This window comes from Nuphar pumila, chromosome 13, assembly GCF_984573655.1.
Source record: "Nuphar pumila chromosome 13, dmNupPumi1.hap1.1, whole genome shotgun sequence".
Classification (NCBI taxonomy): Eukaryota; Viridiplantae; Streptophyta; class Magnoliopsida; order Nymphaeales; family Nymphaeaceae; genus Nuphar; species Nuphar pumila.
This window is the reverse complement of record NC_143261.1, coordinates 45,618,701-45,644,486: the sequence shown is the minus strand read 5'-3', so window position 1 is coordinate 45,644,486 and position 25,786 is coordinate 45,618,701. Positions and strand designations below refer to the sequence as shown.

General features: G+C 39.7%; 2 protein-coding genes across 4 annotated transcripts in view; one reads left to right on the top strand and one right to left on the bottom strand.

Annotated features, from left to right (window-relative positions):
• The window catches only part of CLC-F (chloride channel F), a 61,812-nt gene extending 55,063 nt beyond the window's left edge, over window positions 1–6,749 (top strand). For 2 of the 3 annotated variants that reach the window (XM_089984981.1, XM_089984983.1), the window contains exons 3-9: window positions 1,104–1,298; window positions 2,022–2,476; window positions 2,589–2,693; window positions 3,626–3,859; window positions 4,172–4,381; window positions 4,954–5,186; window positions 6,010–6,749. In XM_089984981.1, the coding sequence (XP_089841107.1) occupies window positions 1,104–1,298; window positions 2,022–2,476; window positions 2,589–2,693; window positions 3,626–3,859; window positions 4,172–4,381; window positions 4,954–5,186; window positions 6,010–6,088 (1,511 nt within the window). In that variant the 3' untranslated portion in view covers window positions 6,089–6,749. Of the gene's footprint in view, window positions 1–1,103; window positions 1,299–2,021; window positions 2,477–2,588; window positions 2,694–3,625; window positions 3,860–4,171; window positions 4,382–4,953; window positions 5,187–6,009 lie in introns of those variants that run through there. The other variant, XM_089984982.1, reaches the window with a different exon arrangement.
• An 8,313-nt stretch (window positions 6,750–15,062) lies between these two features.
• On the bottom strand, window positions 15,063–15,530 carry LOC149818278 (brassinosteroid LRR receptor kinase BRL1-like). The gene has a single exon (XM_089986190.1). The coding sequence runs from the start codon at window positions 15,528–15,530 to the stop codon at window positions 15,063–15,065; it is 468 nt and encodes a 155-aa protein (XP_089842316.1).
• Between the last annotated feature and the right edge of the window lie 10,256 nt (window positions 15,531–25,786).

Below are 25,786 nucleotides of genomic sequence, written 5' to 3'. Positions count from 1 at the left end.
GAAGGAGATGGGAGTATAAATTTTGCAAGATATAAAATAGAGTTTCTCAACTGTTGCTCTTGAACAGTTGCAGTTTCTTTCCATATTTTAGTCTTCCTTTTTATTTTTCCCTTTATGGTTTTGTTTTCTTTGAACATGTCGGTTTGTTTTATCTATCTGTCTGGCTATCTACTTATGTCTGTCTGTCTTTCTATTTTTCTATATTCTTTTCTTTTTATCTTTCTTCAGAAATATACTTCTTTCATTTCCTTTTTCCTTATGTTTATTGAATAAGATGTACAATAAGTCATGTTTTCAGTTTCTCTAGGTGCCAGGCATTTCATGATTCTTCGCTAATTGATCAAAACCTTACTTCTTGGTTAAGTTTATGTGCTATGAATATGATTAAATTCTTATTGATGACAGGATACAACCAAGCAAGCATATTTAACCATGAGCTTGTATTCTCAATGTCATGCATCAAATAATGTGCAACCTACTAAAAAAGAAATACCTTTTGGTATGTGGATAACGGGGATGAAATAAAAGGACAAAGCAAAACATGAGAGAAGCTATTGATGCAACTACATGTGTAGCAGATTATCTTTTAGAGATATTTGTGGATATACATTGAAGTTTCAAATGAGTTCTAGCATGATCCCTGATACGTGTAATGGATCTATTGCCTATGTGGTTGTTCTGTCACCCAATACATTATTTGGTTTCTCAGTAGAGGATTATTCTGGATCCTGGGTTAAAGTGTGAATATGTTGTAATAAAATGACCATACGAGTGTTTCTGGTTTATCTTTAGACATTCTCATTTATTTGTAGCATGTCTGATGCTAGAACTCATCCTTATTTCAGAACTAAAATTGTGCCAAGTCTTAGTGGGTTTTCTTGGAAACTTTTCAATTTCGAGTTATCGAGTTATTGAGTTACTGAGTTACTTTTGGACCGGTTCCGTCTTGAAGTTGCCAAAATATGATACTCCAACTCTCCAGGATAGGTTAATTCATATTGGTAAATATGCAACCACATTGATTGTTGCTTTGTCTTACTTTAATGACGGTGTACTATTTCTTTATCCCCTTGGATAATAATAGTTGTGCTCTTCCTTTGCAGGGTTCAATGCAGCAGTTGCAGGTTGTTTCTTTGCAATTGAGACTGTACTACGACCACTTCGTGCAGAAAACTCGCCTCCATTTACGACTGCAATGATAATATTGGCTTCTGTCATATCATCAACCGTGTCAAATGTTTTACTTGGAGAGCGGCCAGCTTTTATAGTGCCCACGTATGAACTCAAATCTGCTGCTGGTATTTTATCCTATTCTATCCCATCTAGCTATTATTTGATTTGTGCCTGGAGATGGACACTGTCTAATCCATTTAGTTGAAGAAGAAACATTTTAGATAGTTTTCTCAAACATACCTAAATGATTTTGCATACTTATAATTTGTGGACTCTGGTGCCATGCCTGCAGGAGTTCATTTGTTGTATTTGTAATGTTTCATAGTACATTTGTTAGATATTATTGTGGTGGTCAGTCATAACCTCTAAGTACTTGACATGCATGTGTTGTATTAGTTTCTTTTTGCTGCTGAACCTTGTGCGGTCAACAATTTAGACATGAAATCTATAATAAGGACTGTTAAAGGATTACCTTTTTAAACTGATTAATTTGTAATCACTTAGGTGCATGTTGCTAATCGATCTATGCTATTTTTGGTCTCTTATTCTTTTGAGGAAATGCTTTTGGGAAATGCCCACATCTTTTCATTACAGAATTCTTTGTAAAGCATTACAGTTTGTTCCCGCATGAAAACCCTGTAATAATTTTCTAGCGAATAAATGTTCAGAACTGATGATCTTATGGTAGAAGTTACTGTTATTATTGGGATTGTTTCCTTTAATGAAAATTTTGAATTAATAAACAAAGGTATTTTGTCCTTGATGTGTTGTAGGATTTCAGCCGACTGGCTAACGTTGTTCAATTTGTTCATGTGATTTTCAAGGACTTATAATTTATACCTTTGCAGAACTACCTCTATACCTTATACTGGGTATGCTATGTGGTGTAGTAAGTGTAGTCTTTACTCGTTTGCTGACCTGGTTCACCAAGTGCTTTGAGTATATCAAGGATCGTTTTGGAATTCCAGATGTTGTCTGTCCTGCATTAGGTGGCTTAGGTGCTGGAATAATAGCTCTTAGGTACCCTGGGATTTTGTATTGGGGTTTTACAAATGTTGAAGAAATCCTCCATACTGGGAAGAGTGCATCTGCCCCTGGGATCTGGTTATTGGCTCAACTCTCAGCTGCTAAGGTAGTGGCTACTTCTCTGTGTAAGGGGTCTGGGCTTGTGGGCGGGTTGTACGCCCCTAGCCTGATGATTGGTGCTGCAGTTGGTGCTGTTTTTGGTGGATCTGCTGCAGAGATCATAAATTCAGCAATTCCTGAAAATGCTGCTGTTGCTCAGCCACAGGCTTATGCATTAGTAAGTCATTATTTAATGTTCTTCCTTACCATGATAGATTTCCGAGTATGGACTGTTTGCTTGATTGCTTCAAATTTTGATTTGTTGAGTTAATCCTATTCCTCTCATGCAGGTCGGGATGGCTGCCACATTAGCTTCAGTTTGTTCAGTTCCTTTGACTTCAGTATTGCTTCTTTTTGAGTTGACTAAGGACTACAGGATTTTGCTTCCTCTCATGGTAAATTCTTGTTTCAGAGCTTTGCAGTTATTAAGTGATCTTTTTGAAATACATTAAGCTCTTGAAGGGGATGTCTCTCGATGCATCTTACAAGCTGCTGATCAGCTTGCTTTAAATATCTACATCCCATATATATTGTTGTGAAACCCACATATGCTATAAACTTGCCAAAAAATGCTGAGGCATGTTTAGCTAGTCATGTATCCAACTTGCTGATAGTTAGCATGAATATTTCTCATGTTTATTGTTATATGTTGATAATTCAGTTTCAGTTTTCCTCTGGCTAATCAATACTGGATTTCTTGTCTTCTAGCAGAATGCTACTAATTTGTTACTGAATATTATTGATCTGGTTTCTAATTTTCATCCAATTTTGTTGTGGAGAACTCATGCCATGAGAGAACTTGAATTGCATAAGTTGAGAAGAGATTTTGATTGCTAAATCATAGTGATGTTTATCTAAAAACGTTGTGAAGTCTTTTTAAAAAATGCTCATGGATCTTTCAGTCTTGCCACACTGTGGCACTCATCTTATCTGCATTGGCAGAAATATCATGTACCATGATTCCGAAAAGAGATGCTGTTACAATGAAAGTTCATCATTACAACATATTGTATGCAAAATTGGTGATGCCTTGTATAAATTTTCTAAAATTAAGAGAACTTGTAAAATTGTACTCTTGCTTAATTGCATATGCATGTCTTTCTGCAGTCCGATATAAGTTAGTCTCATCTAATTGAAGTTGATGTGGCATGCACCTGGTGTGATATACAGTTGCTGCGAAAGTTTTGTTCCAGATTCCTCATTTTCATATACTATATGAAATTAGTGTTTCATATTCTTTTAAGCTTACTTAGTTAAACGTGGATATCCCTAAGGCTTCAAATAACGTGTTCTTCAAGCTGAACTCATTTAAAAGCGTTATAAACAGGGGGCTGTTGGATTAGCAATATGGGTTCCTTCTGTTGCAAACCAGCCAAAGGAGACTGAATTATCTGAAGCAAGGGGATCTGGACGGGCTTATACTTCTGTTTCAACTATTGAAGACAAAAACCAGATTTCGCGGCATCACCCAGATGGTGTAAGCAATTTGGAACTCTGTAACATAGAGAGTTCCATTGACCATGAAGCAATGAAAGAAGATGCACTCTTGGATGGTCTGAAGGTTTGTTTGAATCTTTTTCACTTTTTTCAGAGATTAAGTTAAATTGGTAGGACTGGAGCAGCTTACCATGAGACAATATCGAACTGTTATGTTAATGTGCCAAGATCCAATATCGAAATCATTGCAGAGGTTTTCCCTTGCTTTGTCCTTATTAGTTTTCAAATTTCTGCTAAACTTACCTGCCAAGATATGATCAGATCTGCTTCTGTTCACTTCCTAGTTCCTAAATTTGAAACCTATAGATCCCCTTTTTTCTCCCTTTTATGTTTTTCTTTGATCATAGACCTTGACAGGCTATAACTCTTGAATCAGGTTTCTCAAGCTATGTCGAAGAACTATGTCAAAGTATCAACAACAGAGACATTAAAAGAGACGGTAAAACTGATGCTGGAAAATCGACAAAGTTGTGCTCTTGTGGTTGATGCTGATGATCTTCTTGAGGGAATTCTTACTCTAGGTGACATACAGCGAGGAATATCCAAGACCTCTGATGGCTTAAGGGGTGATGCAACAGTTTTTGCTGTATGTTTTTTTAAAGCTTTCAAGTATTAAACAAATAATTCAGAATCCAATTATGAAAATGAATCAGATTACAAAGTTGCATATTGTCATTTATATGAAGCATACGTATTATTCTGTCTCCCTCAGAACAGAGTTCTTCCACCAAATTTCATGCACAATAGGCTCTCCTTGGTCTTCCTTATCCATCCGCAACATGTCCTATCACTTCAGGACTGAAGTGGTGTGCCATGCCATGTCCCTCCAGTCATCCTACCATGCATAGTAGGGTTTTTGAACTAGTAATTTATTGGGCCTGCAGATGCCTAGGTTGTGCCACACTTTCTCATTCACCCAAGATAGCTGAACGTCTTTTCCTCCCCCGGTGAGGTCAGTCTTTCCCTGCTTCAATGCCAATTTCCCTGTATTGTCAACCGATATTTTAGTCTTGCCCATCTACTTATTGGTTATTGTGAAATAAGCTTCTTTCTTTGGGGAATCCTTGTCAGATATTCAATCACAACAGCATATGTTTTCGTTTACAATGTCAATGCAGTTTATTCCCTTTGTGAAATATCTAATGGTGGTATATACAGGTGGATACCAGTCCTGTATCAGCTGTCTGTACTCGGGGAATACGATATCGTGGACGTGAGCGCGGGCTTCTGGTTTGCTACTCTGACACAGAACTAATTATTGCAAAAGAACTCATGGAGGCTGGCGGTATAAAACAACTGCCTGTAGTTAGGCGTGGTGGAAATGAGAGGAAAGAGCATAGACGCAGAGTTATTGCTCTCCTTTCATATGATTCTATCTGGCACTGTCTCAGGTTAGTATTGAGGGACGCCTAGAATAAACATGCCTAGTATCCAATGTTTGATAATCTTTCAGTTTAGTTTCAGGTTTGCTAGCTTTGAATAAAAATATTGTGATCACTTAAGCTTAGAGAAGGGAGTATTCATAAGACTTGATAGGTCATACAACGTAAGACATTCCTGGTGTATATATATATATATATATATATATATATATACACACACACACACACAAAAGTGGTAGGTGCTTAATCCATCCGTGCTTGATCAAAACGCACACGTGATGGACGGTCAGCATGCAAAAAATGACAAAAAAAAAGGATGTGCACATCTTTTTTGGATTTGTTTTTAGTGGCGTTCTTAAGCGCTGTTAAATACCTAAAACGTGGTTTTTAGCATTTTTACGGAGAAAAAATGTTGAGTGTCCATCATGCGTGTGATGGACGCTCAGCAATAGTGTGTTTTCATCGAGCACGTAACGATTAGGCACCTCTCTCTCTCTCTCTATATATATATAATATTCTCATGTTCTAATCGTAGTTGGAAGGTCATGGTTAACTGATGTAACAAGTTCCCTAACTTAAGGCTTAGATGGTTCAACTAGATGGACATATATAGTTCTGACATTTAGAAATGAAAAAGAAAAGGAAAGAGATTGCTTGAGCTTGTTTCAAATAGCACGGTAACTTAGGGGAGTTAACGCGGTTGATTAGTTTGCTTGCATTAGTCATGCCACTCGTGTCTCAGACTTGGTCTATCTAGGTAGAGTAGGCCAAATTTGGTGTGCTTGTATTCCAAGTCTCTAACCTCCAATTTTGACCCTACTTTTTCTTTCAGAGAGGAATTGGAACCTCGAAAGTCCGTTTATCCACAGAGGAAAGAAGATGACATGGAGATCAGCATCAATGGTCACTGAAGGATAACAAGTGGGAAGTGCAATTTCTTCATCAGCCCATAGCTTTGCAAGAAGCTGTTTGATTTTGAAGTATTCATCTGATAACGTTGATGTTCGAAGATCTTGTGAAGTATGGGCAGAGTTGCGACTTCTAGCAGGCGATCGAGACTTTTGGCAGGGACGGTCCCGTCATGCTGGAGTCATAATGGGTTCGTTTGCTAATTATGTCATATAGCGACTTGAGCAGTTGAATTATGCATTTTGGTTCGTTTGCTGGCGCTTCACAGCTCGAATGGAGTTGCAACGTTGGTCATGAAGCACCAATTTTCATCCGCAGAGACTAGAGATTAATTTCAAATAGGTTCACCCTCTCTCCATAGGCCTTCTCTTTTTTTTTTCCCTCTTAAAAGTGTACAGAGGATGCTTAAGCTGTGTACGTGCGTATGCATTGTGACCCATGCATTTGTCTTTCGAGAGTGCTCTAAAGTCTAAACCTGGACTAGTACGGAAGGGATTCTACGAAAGTGGTCTTTCCCTATCAACCTGGGCTCCGCTTGTCTGGCAGCAGCAGTTAGTGATGGGACGTTGCAAGTTTTAATCCCAATGGTATGGTTGTATAGCTGGTAGGGGTCTGCCTAACCCCGTCTTTCTTTGCCAAAAAAAAAGTGGTCTTTCCTTAACTAATGCTTCTTTTTGTCATGGGCTTTCTTTTTTCAATAAGCCAGTGCGGTGCAATGATCTTTCCTTACCGCCACAAGCCTTTTTATTGCTCTGTCACGGGCATAAAATGCTTCACAAACCTGCGATGTGTCAAGCTGACCAGCCTAACGGCTTACTACCAACAAGTTTTCATGTGTTGAATCATTTTCATTGGCCCTGCGCATCATCCCGTGCGTAACTGCCTAGCGTAAGCTGATCAAGTGTATTTTTAAATGCGCATTCGATGTAGTCCATGTTGCTTAGTGCATAACCGTTCCATACCAGCTATCACTTTCGAAAGAGGCACAAACTTTGGCTTAGCCTTGCGTGTCATGAAGCGTATTGCAGCTTCATGCGCACGACAAAGCAAAACCTCGCCATTAAAGGAACAAGACTTTGCAGCCCTCAGTCTGAAGACCAGTTGAGGATTAATACTATAGCGAAGAGCACCACCCAGACTCATTCGTCGGTGCCTAGGCATTCACTCGCCTAGTCCCAAGTCACAATACTCGGTTGGAATCACCTAAGGTGATTCCTGAAAGAATTAACCCTAACCCACACGCACCCCCGTGCGTTCAATAGTTACACGTGACACCCTTGCAAGCTGAGAGGTTCTTAACCAAATCTCCAAAGGCAACATCCTTTGATCTGCTGGCACTGCTTAACCGAACAATGCTCCACGTCTGTGCCGCCACATAGCGATGCACTAACGACGATACCGATGCCTATCGCATGTCATGCTATCACCGCACGTCACCGATCAAGCGAATGCATATCGTGCGTTCCTACACTCGATGCATTTTTCACTCAGTAGAGCTTCACACTCCACATGTCCTATTCTGAAAGATCGGCCTGAGACATTCTCCTCCACCCAAAACCATTGTCGTCCTCGACAATGCTGGTGTAGGTAAGAACACAGTTTTCACTGATATGCCAGTTTTCCTTTTTACTTATCTTTGGTTTACCCTTTTTCTTCAGCCTACTCAACTTGTTCTGGATTACATCCACTATCGTCGCAACCTTTAACACGCAAAGTCTCATTCATTAACGCATATTCGATCACTTAGACAACAATCTTTTACATTATCAACATCATGTATTCTCTATTCGTGAGACCCCAGTGCAGTCTTAAACACAAACGAGTCATCTTCGTCCGCACGACAAACTTGCCGTCTTTATGCTCATGGCTGGGGTGCCTTCCAACCCCATCAAGGGCAAGTCTAAGCCCTTCGTGGTCCTCACAGAGAAATACGACAACTACTGCGTGCTGTAGGGATATCAACTCCCTTAAGCACCAACTTGCTGTTTTCCAATGGTCCAAACTAGTCCTTAAGTGGGGGACGCCTTCTTGCGTATCACCCCAAAGTGGTCCTTCAAAGCATCTTCTTGGCACTCGTCCTCACATGGGCACCTTTGGCCCAACGCTGAAACTCCCCTCCTGAAGCCAACAAACTGTACTCTCTCTCAGATTCGACAAAACGTTCTCGTAGGAACCAACGAGCCAGAAACAACAACTTTTTCTACACACAATCCATTGAGGATCTACCAACTCAAGGGACCAAAACAACGAGCACTCTACTCAACGTGGACACTCCGCTAACCCACAATCTTGGGAGAGTATCTAGAAGTTTAGTTGAGTCGCCCATACCCAAATGTGCAAATCCATTCAGCCGAATCTAATGTACATTCTCTACATGCACAAAGCAAATGTCACGCTCTACTTGTAATACAATCGTTGTTAGATCATTTTCAAGATCTATGCCAATGGCACCTTTAATGCAATTCCACAAGCATTTACACTTCAAGTTAGCTTCTGTGCAAGCCTGAACAGTCCCTACACAGAGTGTATGCGTGGACAGTCATTAAAATTGAAATTCGTCAATTGGCCAAAAACAAAACATCACGAGGTTCCTCATATATGAGTTGCCGACAAAAACTAAATGTTCTTCAAAAATGCATGTATGATTTGCTGAGAAATAGCTTTAATAATCCGGCCCAGTGATATGCGCGTGTCAAAGACATGCTGAACTTCAAATTCACTTTCAGAAGTGAATTTACCTTCGATTTTGACATGGAAATACTTGATTTGATAGCCCTCGACCCAAGAAATTTGAATACGCAATTGCTATTGACTGACGAGCTATCAATTGGCCAAAAAAATTTCTATAACAGAAAAGACGTTGTTCAAGAAGCTTGGTTTCTAGTAGAAACTGGATGACTGGATTAGATCTTGCTACAGAATTTTGATTAACACAAATTTGCAGTTCAGTAAGCAATTAAGATTGAGTAAAACTTTAAATCATTAATGCGCTTATCTGAATGTCATTGTAAGACGATCATGAGCTTTGTTGAGCTCAAGCGATACGTCTGGAGCACTTTGCAAACTCCAACAGTGAAGTCTGAGGAAGCAATCAGCTGATCTCTATTTCATCCAGCTGCAGTTCATGTCTGACTCAACTTTGATTTTCGCAGCTTAAACATCCGAGATGGAGCTCAATCATATGATCAACAATAGCTAAATCTTGTCTGATCTACTATAGAAATACGTTCTTGGAGAAGAAGAGTAGAAGAAGAAGTGAACAAGTGAGGGAATGGAATGAGATCCCTAGAATAAGCCTAAGCTTAATCCAAGGCCACTCCTCTCAAAGAGAGGCCATCTCTCAATCGAGAGCCAAAGCTTTATTTCACAAGCTTGAGAATTACAAATCTCTTTTTCAAGGTAAAAATGACAGAAGATATAAAACACATGCCTTTGGGTCCTACTTATAGGCCGAGTCAGTCTGTACAACACAGGGATTGGTTTGGTTAACCCAAAGCTGAGGTAGCGCCTAGTGGGATGGTCAAACTTGGCTCCTGTCCTCCTCCAATCCGAACACGCCACTTCTGGAAAGCCCCCTCACACAGGCTGACTCGATCCACTTGTAGTTTCTCATTGACGCACCACGCCTATGTGTCTCCGCCGTCTCGCATGCCACTAGCTTGCATACCGCGTGCTTGCGCTTCTGAACTGATGCACTACCGCCCGTTGTTTCACTGTTGCTTGTGCACTTGCGCGTTGCGCACTCATGCGCTACCCCTGATGCATCACACTCATGTGGGCTACCATCTACGCACCCTGCGTGAGCGTGCATTGCGTTCATGCGTCGCTCGCCTATGCACGTACCTTGCATGTTGTGCACCATGCGCGTGTACACACACCAACTGTGCATCGTGTCTACGTGCCCTGCACGCTCCCACTTACCTGCTGCAAGTGTGTGCACCCAACTTGGTGTACCATTTATAGTGCAAACCGACCTCGTAGCATATGTGCTCGTGCACTTGTAGACAAGTTTATATCACCTGTGAGCCTAACACACAACTGGTAGAAATATTTGGCTTATCTACGTTCTCTTAGCCAACTAAACAACAACCTTACACTTCTGCTTATCATCGACAAGATGTCCCATACCATCCTGCCAACATCTTGCTTCTATGCTCGGTCAACCACACTTCAGCTGCGAAAATTTACGTAACCAAGATAAACCATCATTGTCCTCTACAGTATCGCACACAATGAAGAACAATGTCTTCGTGAATCTTTCTGCTCTGATACCAATTTGTCACGGGCTTACTTTTTCCAATAACTCAGTGCAGCGCGATGATCCTTCCTTACCACCGCAAGCCTTTCTATCGTTCTGTTACGGGCATAGAATGCTTTGCAAACCTGGGACTAGCCAAGCTGCCCAAGTTGGATAGCCTACTGGCCAAAAGCCACGTACCAATACATTTCCATGTGCTGAATCATTTTCATTGGCCCTGCGCATCACTCCGTGTGCAACTGCCTAGTGAAAGCTGATCAAGCGTATTTCCAAATGCCCATTCCATGTAGTCCATGTCGCTTAGTGCATAGCCGTCCCATACTAGCTATCACTTTCGAAAGAGGCACAAACTTTGCCTTAGCCTTACGTGCCATGAAGTGTATTGCAGCTCCATGCGCACGACAAAGCAAAACTTCGCCACTAAAGGAACAAGACCTTGCGACTCTCAGTCTGAAGACCAATTGATGATTGAACACCATAGCGAAGAACACCACCGAGACTCATTCGCTGGCGCCTAGGCATTCACTCGCCTAACCTCGAGTCACCATACTTGGTTGGAATCACTTAAGGTGATTCCTGGGGGAATTAGCCCTAACCCACATGCACCCACGTGCGTTCAACCGCTACGCATGGGACACTCTTGCAAGCCGAGAGATCTTTAACCAAATCCCCAAATGCAACATCTTCTGATCCGTTGGCATTGCTTAACCGAACAATGCTCCACGTTTATGCCGCCACACAATGATGCACTAACAACGATACTGATGCCTATCACATGCCGTGCTACCACCGCACATCACCGATCAAGTGAACACATACCGCATGTTCCTACACTCGATGCATTTTTCACTTAGTAGATCTCAGCACTGCACATATCTTATTCCGAAAGATCGGTCTGGGACATTTTATCCTATTGACATGAATTTGTTGGCTTTTTGAATGAAGCTTTAAAAGGTAGTTTCTGACTAATAAGCAATTGCTGAGGGGTTTTCTTCTTGAGAGAAAAATTACAAATTTCTCGGTGAATTTTTATGTTTTTTTGCACAAATTCTTGAGAGCTGAAACATGGTTGCCAGAGTTTCTATTGAAACACTTATTTTAAAATTTTGGTATGAGGTCCTAGTACGTGGTTTTCTTGATGATGATATAAGTTTCTGAAAATTAGGTCCCATCATTTATATTATAAGAATAATGATATTATATATGTTGTGAAAAAAAATTCTAATAAAAGCAAATGCACTAAAATTCAAAATATTACATAATTCCACCCTGTATAGCAATGGGTCAATGTCTCAAGTTAAATGTAAAACCAAAATATTGAAAGACTGACCAAATAAAGAAAAAAACATAGAACAATCTCAAGCTAATATGGTCAATGGCATAAAGGTTGCCTCTTGCAAAGTATATGCAACTATGAGCATGACATCTTGGGTGTCTTTTCAAATCTCAACTATGAGATTGATATAAAAAGTAACAAAAACAGGTTTAGATTGAAGAATAATCTCTTATGATAGACTGAATAGAAGTGAGAAAATCCTGTTGATAGTTTCAATGGAAGTTAAATTTACATAAATAAGAATGATGTAGGAGGGGCTGTGGAGGTCCTATTGTCCTATGTCTTACCTATTTGATTAGGGTAAAATGATTGCCACCACCATATACAAAACCGGATTTGGTGCTGGTTTCACTTGTACAAAGGGCTGATTTGTTATATTTTTAGGAACGAGTTTCATATGCATTTAGAAACGAGTTTCTTGGCATTTCTGAAATTTGTTTGTGTTTTTAAAACAAGTTTCATACCAGTACCAAGTAAAGGTATGCTTGAAACGGGATAAGTAGGGCAAAATAGAGTTTCTATGCAAAGTACCACAAGAACATGGGGGGTTTTATCGACCATCCTTCTTCCCTGTGATTTCTCCCAATAAATCGTCGTGTTCTGCTCCTGTTCACCTCGACGAGCTACTACTCTGCAAGCTCGTTATGTTTTAACAAGGTGAGTCAGAACAAGAGGTGCTCAACTCGGCTTGAACAGGCCTGTGGTGTCCGTTTGCGTGCGTGTGTTTACATGTGCATTGATTTCTATTTGGTCTGGAGTGGACCTTTCCATACTTGTGGCAAAAAGTCATGGGCGTGAACTTCATCCATCAGTTTGAACATACAAATACGCTCAACATGATTCGTTTTATTGGAAATTACACGAGATCGAGTGCTTTTGACGTCAAATTGAATTTTCGATTCATCAAAGTTTGGTACGCTGTTGCTGTTGATTGTTGATTTTAGAAGCCATCTTGCAGAGTAGAAGTGGCTGAGCTGCTTTTAGAAAGAATGTTACCAAGTACCTATGAACACGGATCCCATCATTTGAAATAGGATGGATTCCATCATACATTCAATCCTAGCCATACATCTGAACCATCTAGCGGTTGATTGGATGGTTAGGATTGAATGTATGATCGAACCCATCCTATTTCAAATGATGGGATCCGTGTTCAGTACTACTAACCTATTACACCCAAATTGGCATAACCATATATAAGGGCACCAATTTTATTAATGATATGACAACCATAACAGGCCTCCCAGAAGTAGCCATAACTTGGTCTGGTAATTGGTCAGTTCTAACTTCCTAAACCTAGAACTTTATTTTTCAGTCAATACCTACGTTAGGAATGTGGACAGTACATAGCTTGAGTCGAGCCTGCAGCGGTGCTGATGCAAGTGCTAGCCGTAAGCACGTTTTGAATCAGTTTGGACCTTCAAATGGCCAGAGTTTGGTTTATACATGCATTCAGTTGACTGAGGCTAGCCTTGCTCGGCTTATATACGTTGTGCAAAATTCAGTTAGGTCCGTACCGCTACAACAGTTCAGAGCTAGCCGGTTGAACCTGACGCCAGTTTGGCTTTAAAGTTACCTGCTCTTGAGTTCTCATGCCTGGTAGCTAGCTAGCTAGCCTTATTAGGTTTATGGGCAAAGGGCATCAAAATGTCTCACCCCACATAAAAATGTGCTTTCTAGTCAAAGTCAAACCGTCGTTTCTCAATGAATGATAATACGATTATTGGTTTGGTTGAATTTGGGATGAGCCCAGTTTTATATCCATTTTCTTCTTTGTTTTTTAATCAAAGGGCCAGGGGCAAATTCTATCTTAAAGAGTTTTTTGCCTACTCACTGGTTGTCATTCACGTCAAGGGATTTCTTCTCTCTCTCTCTCTCTCTCTCTCTACAATCTTTAGCGTATCGATTTTCAAGCGATTTCAGTAAATAAAACCAAATGACGCTTTTGCTTCTTGCTATGGGGTTCCTCTACTGGCCCGTATCCTTTCGTTGGATCCAGGTGGCTCCACATCAAAATCGTACACAAAAGAGCACCACAATCTGTTCATGCCTGGTCAGTGTTGGACCATGATCAGGTAAGATCCAACAAGTGAACCAGGTATGATCTAGATGCAACCCATTGAAGAACCCGTTAATTGTGAAGAATAGGAGGCCATTCACCATTGAACCCAATTGCTTTGGGCCCACAAAGCATGAATTGGTTAATGTGAATGAGCCAATGAGCTCTAGTTTGGTTCCCCCTCCATCCCGATTGAAAGTTGGGCTGGTACAAGTACAGCTTAGCTTAGCATGGACTTGGAGTACCTCATACGGAAGTTCCCCACCACCTTCTTTTGCATCCAAATCAAATTATATATATATATATATATATATATATATATAGGAGAGAGAGAGAGAGAGAGAGAGGAAGAAATTTTTGAGAGATTTGACTGGCGACATGCTTACACCATTCACCGCCGTGATTTCTCACTCACTCAACGCAGTCTCCTTCTTGTGCGGTCCCGTGAGTGTCGTCTCAGAGAAGCAAGAACCCCTACCATAAAAAACAAACAAACAAGGGTGGTGGTGGTCAAAGCTGAAAAAGGGAACGAACCGGATTCGCCAACCAACCAGGACAATCAGCGTCAGCAATCGCGGTCACACCACGGCAAAATCCCCTTCTTTTCCTCATATTGGTGGGCCCTCCCCTACCCTTTGACCGGATCAAAACGCTAAGGCAAAAAAAGGAGAGCCCCCCTCTCAACTCCCTTTTCAACGGGAGTACCTTTACCTCACCAACATGAGACAAAAGACCACGATAGGATCGTGCGTTACATCACATCCAAACGTGAGACAAAAGACCAGGCAAGGCAACCATCATCCTCATCAATCATTCATAACAGATAGGAACATCATTTTATGATTTGAGTCGGTACAAAATTCCCGTTCCGCTTGTCATCTCCTAACTTGCTTCATACATTAATCATTTCATGAAGCCCGCCCACAACAGCACAATCTACAAACCCCAAAAGTGAAACAAAGGGAGGGACGGATAGAAACCAAAGAAAGAATTACAAAATATGACTCTAGTCTTCTTGGTTCAGGAAACCCACAAAAAAAACATGAAAAAGGAAGTCTCGCTTCCAGTTCACCTCCATTTCTGCAAAGCAAACTGGGGTCCTTCTCTCTTTCGGTCCCCGCGCTCGGAGAGATTGAAGGCTACACACTGTACCGAGAAGATATATTTGAAAATATGCATATACATGATCGTTTCTATGGTGTGCGTTTTCATCATTTACAGTATGGCAATTCAAAACGTATAGGTATGAAAAAAAAGAAAAGAAACAGGGCTGGCAAAAACAAGGGAGAGAAAACTAGTAAAAGAGAGAATGGGGAGAGAGCCTCACACTCGTTTGCTTATCTTCTCGACAATGGTAGTTTCTCCGATGGAGAACGTATCGAGGTCGCTGTCTGAATCCATCTGCAGTTCCTTAAACATCGCCATCACTTGAATCATCGTAGGCCGCCCGAGTGGCCTGTCATCCAAGCATTCGCCAGCTATTTTCAAGTACTGGCACAGCTCGGCCTCGCCAGATTTCTGCTGGAGGAGCACCGGGTCGAATATCTCGCTCACCCTCTTCTCCTTAACTAGCTGCTTGGCCCAACCGACGAGGTTGCTGTCTCCGAATTCAGCAGGGTCGATGGGCCTCCTGCCGGAAAGGAGCTCCAACAGAATGACACCGTAGCTATAGACATCACCCTTGGTAGTACACCGGAAGCTCTGGTAGTATTCCGGAGGGACATAGCCAGGTGTCCCGGCAAGGTTGCTAACGCTAAGATGAGTACCCAATGCATTCATGAGCCGCGCCATCCCGAAATCGGTCCAACAGCACATTGCTCGACTTCATGTCCCTGTGGATTATGTGAGGAATGCAGCTGTGGTGAAGGAAGGCGAGGCCCCTCGCCGCCCCGATCACGATTTTCCTCCTCACTGCCCAGTCTAACTTCGAGCCGCCATTGTTAGCAACACCTCCTTTGGCTCTGTCATGGAGGACGTTCTCCAGGCTGCCCCATTTCACCAACACAAAGGTTGATCTTTCAATATAACGGTTTGAAAAACTTATTTTTGAAGACGTGATCAACACGAGGGTTGATTTTTTGTCAAAGGTTAGACCAAGGAATATTTGAACTCCTTGGTCATAACGAAGATTTTTTTTTTTTTTTTTTTTAAATTTCATGATTTTTGAAAAAGCCCTCATAGGCAATATCATTTCTCTCATGAATGATGTCAGGATTGTCTCGCATTCCGAAAAGAACAAGAATTTAAATGCCCCAGTATGGCAGAAGAAGGAAGTATTTAGATATCAAAGATATAAAGAAAACTTGACATTTCCTTGATAAGCAAAGTTTTGATGACAAAATTGAATATTTACAAGAACTTTAAAAAGAAAAAGATCCGTAGAAGGCTGAGCTGACTTGCCCCTACAAGATGACTAACAAAAAGAGACGAAAGCAGGAAACTTTGGCTTTATCAATTCTTCGGGTGATCCGGAAGAGTCTAGGTTGGAACTGCAGGTTGCTCCCCTCCTTCATCTGGTACCAAAATTTCTTTGTCGATGAAATCCTGTATGATGTTTTTGAGGACGAAGCAATGTTCTGCATCGTGCCCCCTTACTTGATGAAATTTGCAAAAACACTCTTTCCATTTTCCCATGGTGACAGAAGGATCAACTCCCCTAGGAAGCTTGATCATATCTTCCGTGAGCAGGTATTCGAGAACCTCCTCGACTGGCTGACCTAAAGGGGAAAAATTGCGATCATAACTCCAGCCAACATGCTTTGTCTCCTTTGGCTTGCCTGATTTTTGTCGAGAGCCGTCCCTTTTCTGAGAACTAGACTGAGCATGCTTGGTTAGGGGAATCAGGCACTCTTCTTCTTTGTCTTCAACAAAAAGATTCCTATCAATGCAGTCTTGAATAATATTTTTGAAAACAAAGCAATGATCAGTGTCATGTCCTGTTGTCCGATGGAATTTGCAGAATTGGTTCTTGTATTTTTCCAAGATAGTGGAAGGACTTGTGGCTTTTGGGAGCCTGACTAGTCTCTTGGTCAACATGTATTCAAGAACTTTATCCAGCGGCTCATCCAAGGGAGTGAAATCTCGGTTGCTACTCCAATCTTTACGCTTTAGCTTTTCTTGATTCTTCTCCTTCTACGGAGGATTGGATTGAAGTGGTTCATCTTGGTTTCTGCTGAACTTTCCCTTCTGGTTTCTAGATGACTCCAAATTGCTGTTTTGATTGCCCGGGTCGCCTTTGTAGCTGCCCCCGCTGGTTTTAGAACTTCCTGCACTGCCATCGTTGTGCTTGCTCGTTCGGAAAGTGACAGGTGTCTCTTCCTTGGTGAGAGCTTTTCCAAAACTGGCTTCAGCCTGCTCGGATAATATCTCAACCATCATCTTTTTGAACAACCGATATATGGCAGGATCAATCTCATTCTGGCTGTCCTGACCTCCTTCTCTGGCAAACCTCTGAGAATCCATTTTTCAATTCTTGCTTCTGACTGGTGCGGCCTCTGATCTTAGTCTGAACCACCCGATAATACCGAATGCTCTCTCTGGCAGGACAAAATGGGACCTTTTAGAAAGATTTTGGAGGAAACTTTGATAAAGGAAGAAATCAAATTGACAAAGAGATATCCCACTACTAGGGATTGAGCACGCACGAGAGGCACGACAGTCGTATTATTTTCCCGTGAGAAGAAATAAACAATTTAGAATATGATTAAAATGACATCTCTTGATGAAAGAGATTTTTTGTTACAAAATAGATTTAGAAGATATGTAGAAGAAAATTTTAGAATAGTGGATGGTAAATTTTGAAAAGTTGGAAAAATTGCAGGCAGGATCAGAAAAGAATTTAAAGAAATCAAGAAAAGAAGGAGAGAAAAAAAAGATACACTTGGGGTTTTAAAAGAGGAAATTTTAAATAATATATACCCATGGTTTTGGAAAGGTTTGATATATATAAGAGAATACAATAAAAAATTACACAATCATGGCTGCACAAACAAGGTTGCGCACACAGCACTCCCTAAAGGCTGACTCTATATGCAATATTTGAAATAGCTTGTAGGACCTTAATCCTAACTCTATGGTTCAGATCATCTGATTCCAATCAAGGTATGCCGATATACTCAAGCCGAAGCTCGAAGTACGTGGCATAAAGATATCTCTTCGGTTCTAAGGTAAGGGCTTCCCAACATCCTTGAGCACCTACCGATATACCTCAGACTATGGCCCTTAGGTACGTGGTAGGGGGGCGCGAACCCAAATAAGTGGTCCAGTTGTGAGGCTCTCTCCCGAACTATGGTTCAGTGAGACAGCCCAGCAACGTGAAGACCGGGACAATATAGGTAGGGATGTTTTCAAAATATGATCAGCATGCAATAAAATCAGGAGGCTCTAATGCAAGTCCTAAAGAGATAGATTTAAATAAGGAGGAACATACACTTGCATACATTGTTTTGCATTCAATCCCTAAAATTGAGGAGAGTTGTATTTAAGACCTAAGTCTAATATGAACATGGAATATTCTCCTCAATATGGTCCTACCAAACCATACTTAAGTCCTATATGCAATGATGTCAGCTTTAGGACAAAATCTAGGCTCCTAAGGTTTGCATGAAAATGTAGCTGACACATGTTAGAATAAAGACTTAGATTATATAAAAGCAAAGCAAAGGCACAAATTCGACCGGACGAAGACGAGTCCCATCTCGGTCGCCAAAACTGTGATCATCGCAAAATTTTTCCTCTCTTTATGGTTTCTCTCTCTTCCTTCTCTTTTCCTTTTCTAACCTCTATTCTCCTCCTTTTTGAAGGGAGAAGGATAAAAGAAAGAAAAGAAAGAGAGAAGAGAAAAGAAAGAAAGAGAGAGAGAAGATGAACTATTTTGCGTGGTTTTCACTTGACCTTTATTTGAAAACATTTAGAAAATTACTCGCCTCCGTTTTGAAAATTCGCGGGAAAAATGGAGAGACGGGATTCGCTCGTCGGTACGAGGTTCGACCGTTCCTGGCGCCTTTACCAGGGGTAATCGAACCAAGGATCGAATCTATGCCTTTTGCTTTGCCTAAATATAATCTAAGGTTTTATTCTAACTCTAAATGCACAAAGAATCATGCTTGTGCAATGCAAGAATGTATGCTCTTTTCAAAGATGTTTTTGGAAATTTCCAAGTATTCTGAGATGAACTTGGTAAGAGAATGAAGAAATGATTGAATCTAACTTAGAACTTGAGATAGATCAGAGAAGTTCTAAGTTTTTGAAGTAATTTAGAATTTTGGAAGAATAAATGAGGGGGAATGACTTGAAGTTTTGAAAATTGAATTTTCAATAGTCAGAAATGGATTTTGAACTTGAATTTAGGAAAGGAAAGGAAATGCTTGAGATGAATTTGAATTTTGAAATTTAGAATAGATCTGAGGGATCCAAATGGTAAAAAATAGAGATGGATTTAAGGAATGTTTTGGATTTGAAATCTGGAGATGAATTGGTTTTGAAAAAAAAGTTGGACTTGGGAATGAAAGTTGGATTCTGAATCTTGGAATGGATTCAGATCTTGAAGTCTGAGGTCCAATGTAGAATTGGATTCTGGACCCTAAGGAGAAACTGGATCTGAAGTCTGAAATCCCATGTAGAGTTGGACTCTGGATCCTAAGATGGATTTGGATAAGAAGTCTAAGATCCAATATGTGATTGAATTCTGGATCCTAGAACTGGATCTGAAATCTAAGATCCGAAGTAGAATTGGGTGCCGGATCCTAAGATGGAGTTGGATCTGAAGTCTGAGATCCAATGTAGAATTAGATTCTGGATTCTAAGATGGACTTGGATCTGAAGTCTGAGATCCAATGTGAAATTGGAGTCTGGGTCCTAAAGGAGAATTGGATCCGAAGTCTGAGATCAAAAAGTGGTATGGGACTCTAGATCCTAAAGAGGAATCAGATCTGAAAGTCTGAGATCCAATATGGGTGTTGAATTTTGGATCTTTAAAATGGATTTGGAGTTAAATTCAGAAGAGGAATCAAGAATTTCTAAGTCTGATTTGAATTTGGAAAAAGGAATTTTAGACATTGAATTTTGAGTATACAGATGAATCCCAAAGTCAATTTAGATCTGGGATTTGAAGCTTGAAATGAATCAAGAATCTCAAAGTTAAATTGAACTTTGAGTTTGATTGGAGCTTTTAAAAATGAATTTGAAATTTCAAAGTAAAATTGAATTTTGAAAATGAATTTGAATTGGAAATTTTGAATATGAAGTGAAATTGAAATCTCAAAGTTAAATTGGACTCTGAGATGGAAAATGAAATAGAATTGAAAAAGATGAATTGGATTGAAGATTGATTGAAGGAGATATTTACATCACTTGGAGTTTTGAAAAAGTAATTTTGAAAGTATGATGTAGTTCTATCCTAAATGATGAATGAATTAAAAGAATTTTGAAATGGGATTTTGAAAGGCTATTTCATTCTTTGGATGAATTAAAATAAGATTGAAGATATAATACATCCTTGACTATGGTCATTGAATGTATTATATGATAATCTATATTAAAATTCAAGAGAAGAATGAAACACATTTGGTGCTTTTATAGAATTTAAAATGAAATTAACTCTCAATATACCCTGACTATGGCCATTGGTATATATTTTGAATTAATTTTAAGTTGAATTCTAATAAAAGAAGAAGATATTTTGAGGAAAATATGATGGATTTTGAAAAATGGATCCAGTGTGGATCCGGTGTTATTTCGTAAAAGATGAAAATCCTAAGTTTTGTCCATACCCTGACTATGGCCATTGATGTGGATCATCAACTTAGGATTGATTTACCTCTTACGAAATGGTGCACACGCCATTCGTGTTTCACCAATGTAAGAATTTAAGAAATGAAAGTAAAATGAATGAAAACAAACAATTCATGATGGTTACGGTGCTCATTCATTCTATCTAAAACAAGAAGATGTAAATTCTCATTAAGTCCTATCTTATTACAACATATAAAATTGCATTTTCAAATCCAAGTAATAACATCCTCCACACATTCCTTGCAAAATCCAAATTAGCTGAAAGATTCATGGGCAAAGAGAAATCATGTCATATACAAATGGTGTAATTATGGACTATCATGAATACAAGATATGATTCCATGGAGATGCAAAAGATCCAACTAGGAGACTGCTGGATACTACTAAATGGGCTGACAGCAGCTATTATGGTGTATATACAGGGAATATAACATGTGGAGTGGTGATGCTGGGGGGGATGGACATATAACAGGGTAACAGCCCCGTGAGTGTAACTGCTGTGGTATGTGCAGGCTTAGTATTACTTGCAACTAAGGACCGGATGTAGATTGGGAATGCCATGAATACTGATTCTATCAAACGAGGGTTTTTCTAACAAGTTTCTCCATTAATGTCCATTGATGTTTGGGGAGCTTTTACTGTTGCAATAGCTTGAGCAGAAGGCTTTGAAACTAAATGAATGAATTCTACTGAGGAGTTTTCGACATAAAGATCTGTCTGGCTCTAGTGGGATGTTATTAGATCCTTTAGGACAATGATACATGTAGCAGACTGAAATATCAGTCAGGGAAAACTTAACTGAGTATGGAAGTAGCAGACATAGCACTAATTATACAGTTAAGGTGTATCATATCCTAATGTTTAGGTGTTTAATTGCTAATATTTACATTAACTGACAATTCCTGATTATCAACAAAGACCCTATCACTGATGCAATTTGTTGAAAATAACAAGTGCTAACTGATATTAAAGTAACCATCAACATGTATTAACATGATTGTCAAACCCAGACTATTTCAATAAGGACCGACACCCCTACTGCTAACTCCTTTGTGATTTTAAATTCAATCATTAACCTGCTGATACAAACCATCCTGACTTATGAGGCAGTATACGCTAGGTAATTCCACACTCAACAAGTCTATTTTATTCAAAGATTCAAAGGATGACTTTCATTCCAGATCTAAGATCTATTATCCAAGCTGAATTCAATGATTTAAACATCAACTCTGATTCCAATAAAGTGTCCATCAGTAAGAATGATATTTACCTAAAATGAATGGTAACTAAAATCCGAATATAACACTTTGACATACATATTCAAATGTTCATTCATTATGCAAGATCAAATATATTTTGACAGATACGAAATATCACAAATTCCGGCAGATAAAATTCAATGGATTACTTCAAACCTCAGTAGACGATGCCTTGATTCACTGTACAGCTGACAGGAATTCCACACAACAGCCCCCAAAAAAAAAACTTCTCCCAATCTGAAACATCGGGGAACTTCCTGTAAAAAAAAAAACAATGATTTAGACAAAACATGAAGCAACAACAATTGAGGCCGATTGGGGTGCAACACAAAACAATTTTTTAAAAGGCAAAGTTTTCTTTTTTTTTTTCGGAGAAACAGAATCAAATTTTAGGACTTCCCTTCACATGGGGAGTCTTTGAATGACGCCAAAGTCCAAGATGCATGGGTAACACGGCAGGTGAATACCATGACACCTTAGATTACCTGTTAACAGATATTACAGAGAGGCAGAGCACATATACTATTTCTCCAAAAGCCAAAGATATAGATAGACCAAACAAACCTCACGCTGTAGAAACTGTTAATCTTCAAAATTAACATTAGAGGGACCAAACCAAGGTAAAGTCTGATAACAGATACAACAAAGCAGCCACCATGTAGGTCCTGAAGAGAATTGCCTCACTGCGATCGACCAACTTACCGAGAAATGGGTGGCGATTCTTCAAACGAATCCATGAGACCAACTTCAAAAGGAGATGCTAGCTTCAAAATTGACGGCACTAACTTTGCATTGAATCCAGCGACCCGTCTATGGATATATAAAAAGAAAGATTAATAGTGTAATTTGACTTCGATATCAATGAACTTCAGTAATTGTAGGAATTTTATGGCAGCATTCAATGATTTCTCGTGATTCCAATAATTGACAACCATCTAGCAGGGATGAATGAAATCATTGAAACATTCAGCTTATCAGAACAAAAACTCTCAAATCTTCAGAAAGAGAGAAAATAGTAAATTCATACACATTATAGAACTCAGAAAAACTTTTTCTAACAATTCGGCCAGCACATTTTCAGATGTCTGGCAAGTATCCTCTGCATTTCATAAACCTAAATTTGATCTGAAGAGTTACTCCAGATTTTTTTTTTTGAACTCAGACTTTCACTTAATCCAAATTTGCATTCTCCAGGGGACAACAGGTGGTCGGTTAGTGATCGACTGCTCTTCAAGTATCCTCCAGAGTTTCATCAGAAAGCAAATATACCAAATGAATGTTCAACCAAGGGGAACAAATATTCATAACCTACAGCCACACTAACTTGATTACTAAGGTATTCTACCTTCAAAAGATGACTCACTGAATTAGTTCAAATGTCTCAGATCACACTGAAGCGCCAATCAAGCCACTTCGTAAATTCTTTCCCTCACTTGTTCTGCAGGGGTTTTTGTAGGATGGGGAGAGCCTCCTCTTTATTCTGCAGGTGATTGATCCTCCAGAGGCCCAGTCCGATGATGAGAATGGACGGATGCTTCAGAAGAAAGGTCCTTCCTCGCTCAGAGTGAAACCGATATCAGAGGAAGAAATTGATCGGTGGTGTGAAACTAGATGGATGAAAGGCTGGATGTTTGAAGAGAAAAGGCCAAGACCATCCGAAGGCTGAAGTTCTGCTGTGGGATTTCAAAGCTTAAAAAAAAAAGAATGGGGCGACCATGAAAGAAAAACTCGATGCCTCCAGGGAGCCTGGAGGCCTCTCTTTAAAGAAGGAATGGAAGGCTCGAAAGGGTGAAGGTTGGTTGAGGATCAACGGTGGAAGTGATCGAGCGAGATGGAGGGTTTTGGATGGAGGTCGCACATGGGGCTGTCGGGGGAAGCTTCGTGAAGGTGGGGGGAAGTTGAAGGTGAAGGGCAGGTTGTTGGCGCACATGGGGGTGGCATGGAAAGGCAGAAGGTCTGCGATACCGTTGAAGATGAACGGAGGAGGCCCCAGGCCATGGTGATCGAGGGTGGCTGAAGAAGAGGGAAGGAGGGCGGCTGAGAGAGAGAAACAAACTCGAGAAAAAGCTTGAAAGGATCCCCCCCCCCCTCAAAAACCCTAACTTGACTATTTAATTTTGCATTTTCCAAAAGAGGTCTTCTTATAAAAAGATTTTAAAAAACGGGTTTTCTAAAAACCATTTTGCAATTTTCTTCATTTATTTTTGATTTTTTTTTCTTTTCTGAGTATTTTTATTTTTTTGTATTTTGGGAAATACAAAATCCTAAAATGTACGACAAAACAAGGATTTAAACTATTTTTTTTGTGTTTTTGAGAAATATTTACAAAAGGAAGGTTTTCAAGGCTATTTTGAGGAAATTTCTTTAGAAAATGGGTTTGGACCCGAGTTTTGAGAAAATGTTTGAGTTTTGACACTCGAATCGAGAAATACAACTCGATGGATCCAAACGGATACCGGACGAAGTGTCTGAGCTTTTCAAAAGATTATTTTGGTAATTTTGAGAATTTAATTTAAAATTGGATAATGAAGCTCAGATTTGGATTTTGGTAATGGATCCGGATCCAAAATTGAGTCAGATATGGAAAATGAATTTAATTTCAACCAAATTTTGAGAAACAAAAGGGAATTTAGATTTAAAACTGACTCAATTACCCAGAAAATGGGGGCAAAGGGCAAAACGGGGATATTTACAACATTTTGAAAAATTTGGGGTGTTCACAGACTTTCTTGGGCTTTTACATCATCCTTCACTTTGGAGATGTCCTGACTTTTCTCTCTCTTTTTTCGGGGAAGGGTACATCACAAACTCCTTCATCTTGGAGATGCTCTGATCCTCCTTTTTCTCAGGGATTATATATGATGGTATTGGCTCAAAGGTCTTTAGATGATAGCTGGAATCAAATATCTTTTAGGGTTTGTCGGTAGGTACATCACACTCGCCTTCATCTCGACGGTGATCTGAACTTTCCCTGGAAGGATCCTTCACAAACTCCTTCATCTTGGAGATGATCCAAATCTTCTTTGGCCCCGGAGATCTAGCTCGCATAATTCGTCTTCATCTTGATGACAATTGAGAGATCCCTTTTACGGATATTTGATTGCAACTTTGAAGGACTGATGATATATATGGATTGGGTAGGTCCTTTTTTGATTGCCTAGGATATTTCCATTGTCTTATTGCAAAAAATAATAATTCTTAAGGATGTGCCATAGCTACGATCAATATCAACTCATTTATGGCTTTTCAGCATCATTGAATATTTCTTTCGCCGGTCATGTCGAAGATTTTTCTTGATCCTCTTGGTTGACTAACAGAAAAATTGAAGTTTGAGCCTATCTTCACAGAAGTTTCACCCTTTTGGAAGGAAATACTAAGGAGATTTGAGGAAATTCTTTATGTAATAGAAGTTCGAGATCAACAACTATTTCATGGCAATTTGGCAAGATATTCCTGAAATCCTTGATGACGAAACCTTTGCTTAACATCGAATTTTGACATATCAGTGGGATTCTGGGGAAGAATCCAACATGAGGTTGAATTCTGAAGGTAAATGTGAATTTAAAGTTCTGAAGGTAAGCTTGACATAAAACTGGATGTTGAAGGTAAGCCTAACTCAGAAGTTGGTTTTGAAAAACCAACCGAATTAGGACTCAGGTTTTTACAAGGAAAACAGGAAAATTCGAGTCGAAACTCGAGTCTTTAAAGGGAAACTGGAAGGTTCGAGTCGGGGCTCGAATCTCAAAGGAAAACTTAAAAATTCATTTATTGAAGGCAAGAAAACTCAAGATAAAACTCAAATCTTCGAAGGCAAGAAAACTTGAGATAAAACCTAAATTTTCAAAGGAAAAGTAGGAAAATTCGAGTCAGGGCTCGAATCTTGAAGGAAAACTTGGAAAGTTCTTTTATTAAAGAAAACTCGAGATAAAACTCAAATTTTCGAAGGGAAACAGGAAAATTCGAGTCAGGGCTCGAATCAAAACTTGAAGGTTCATT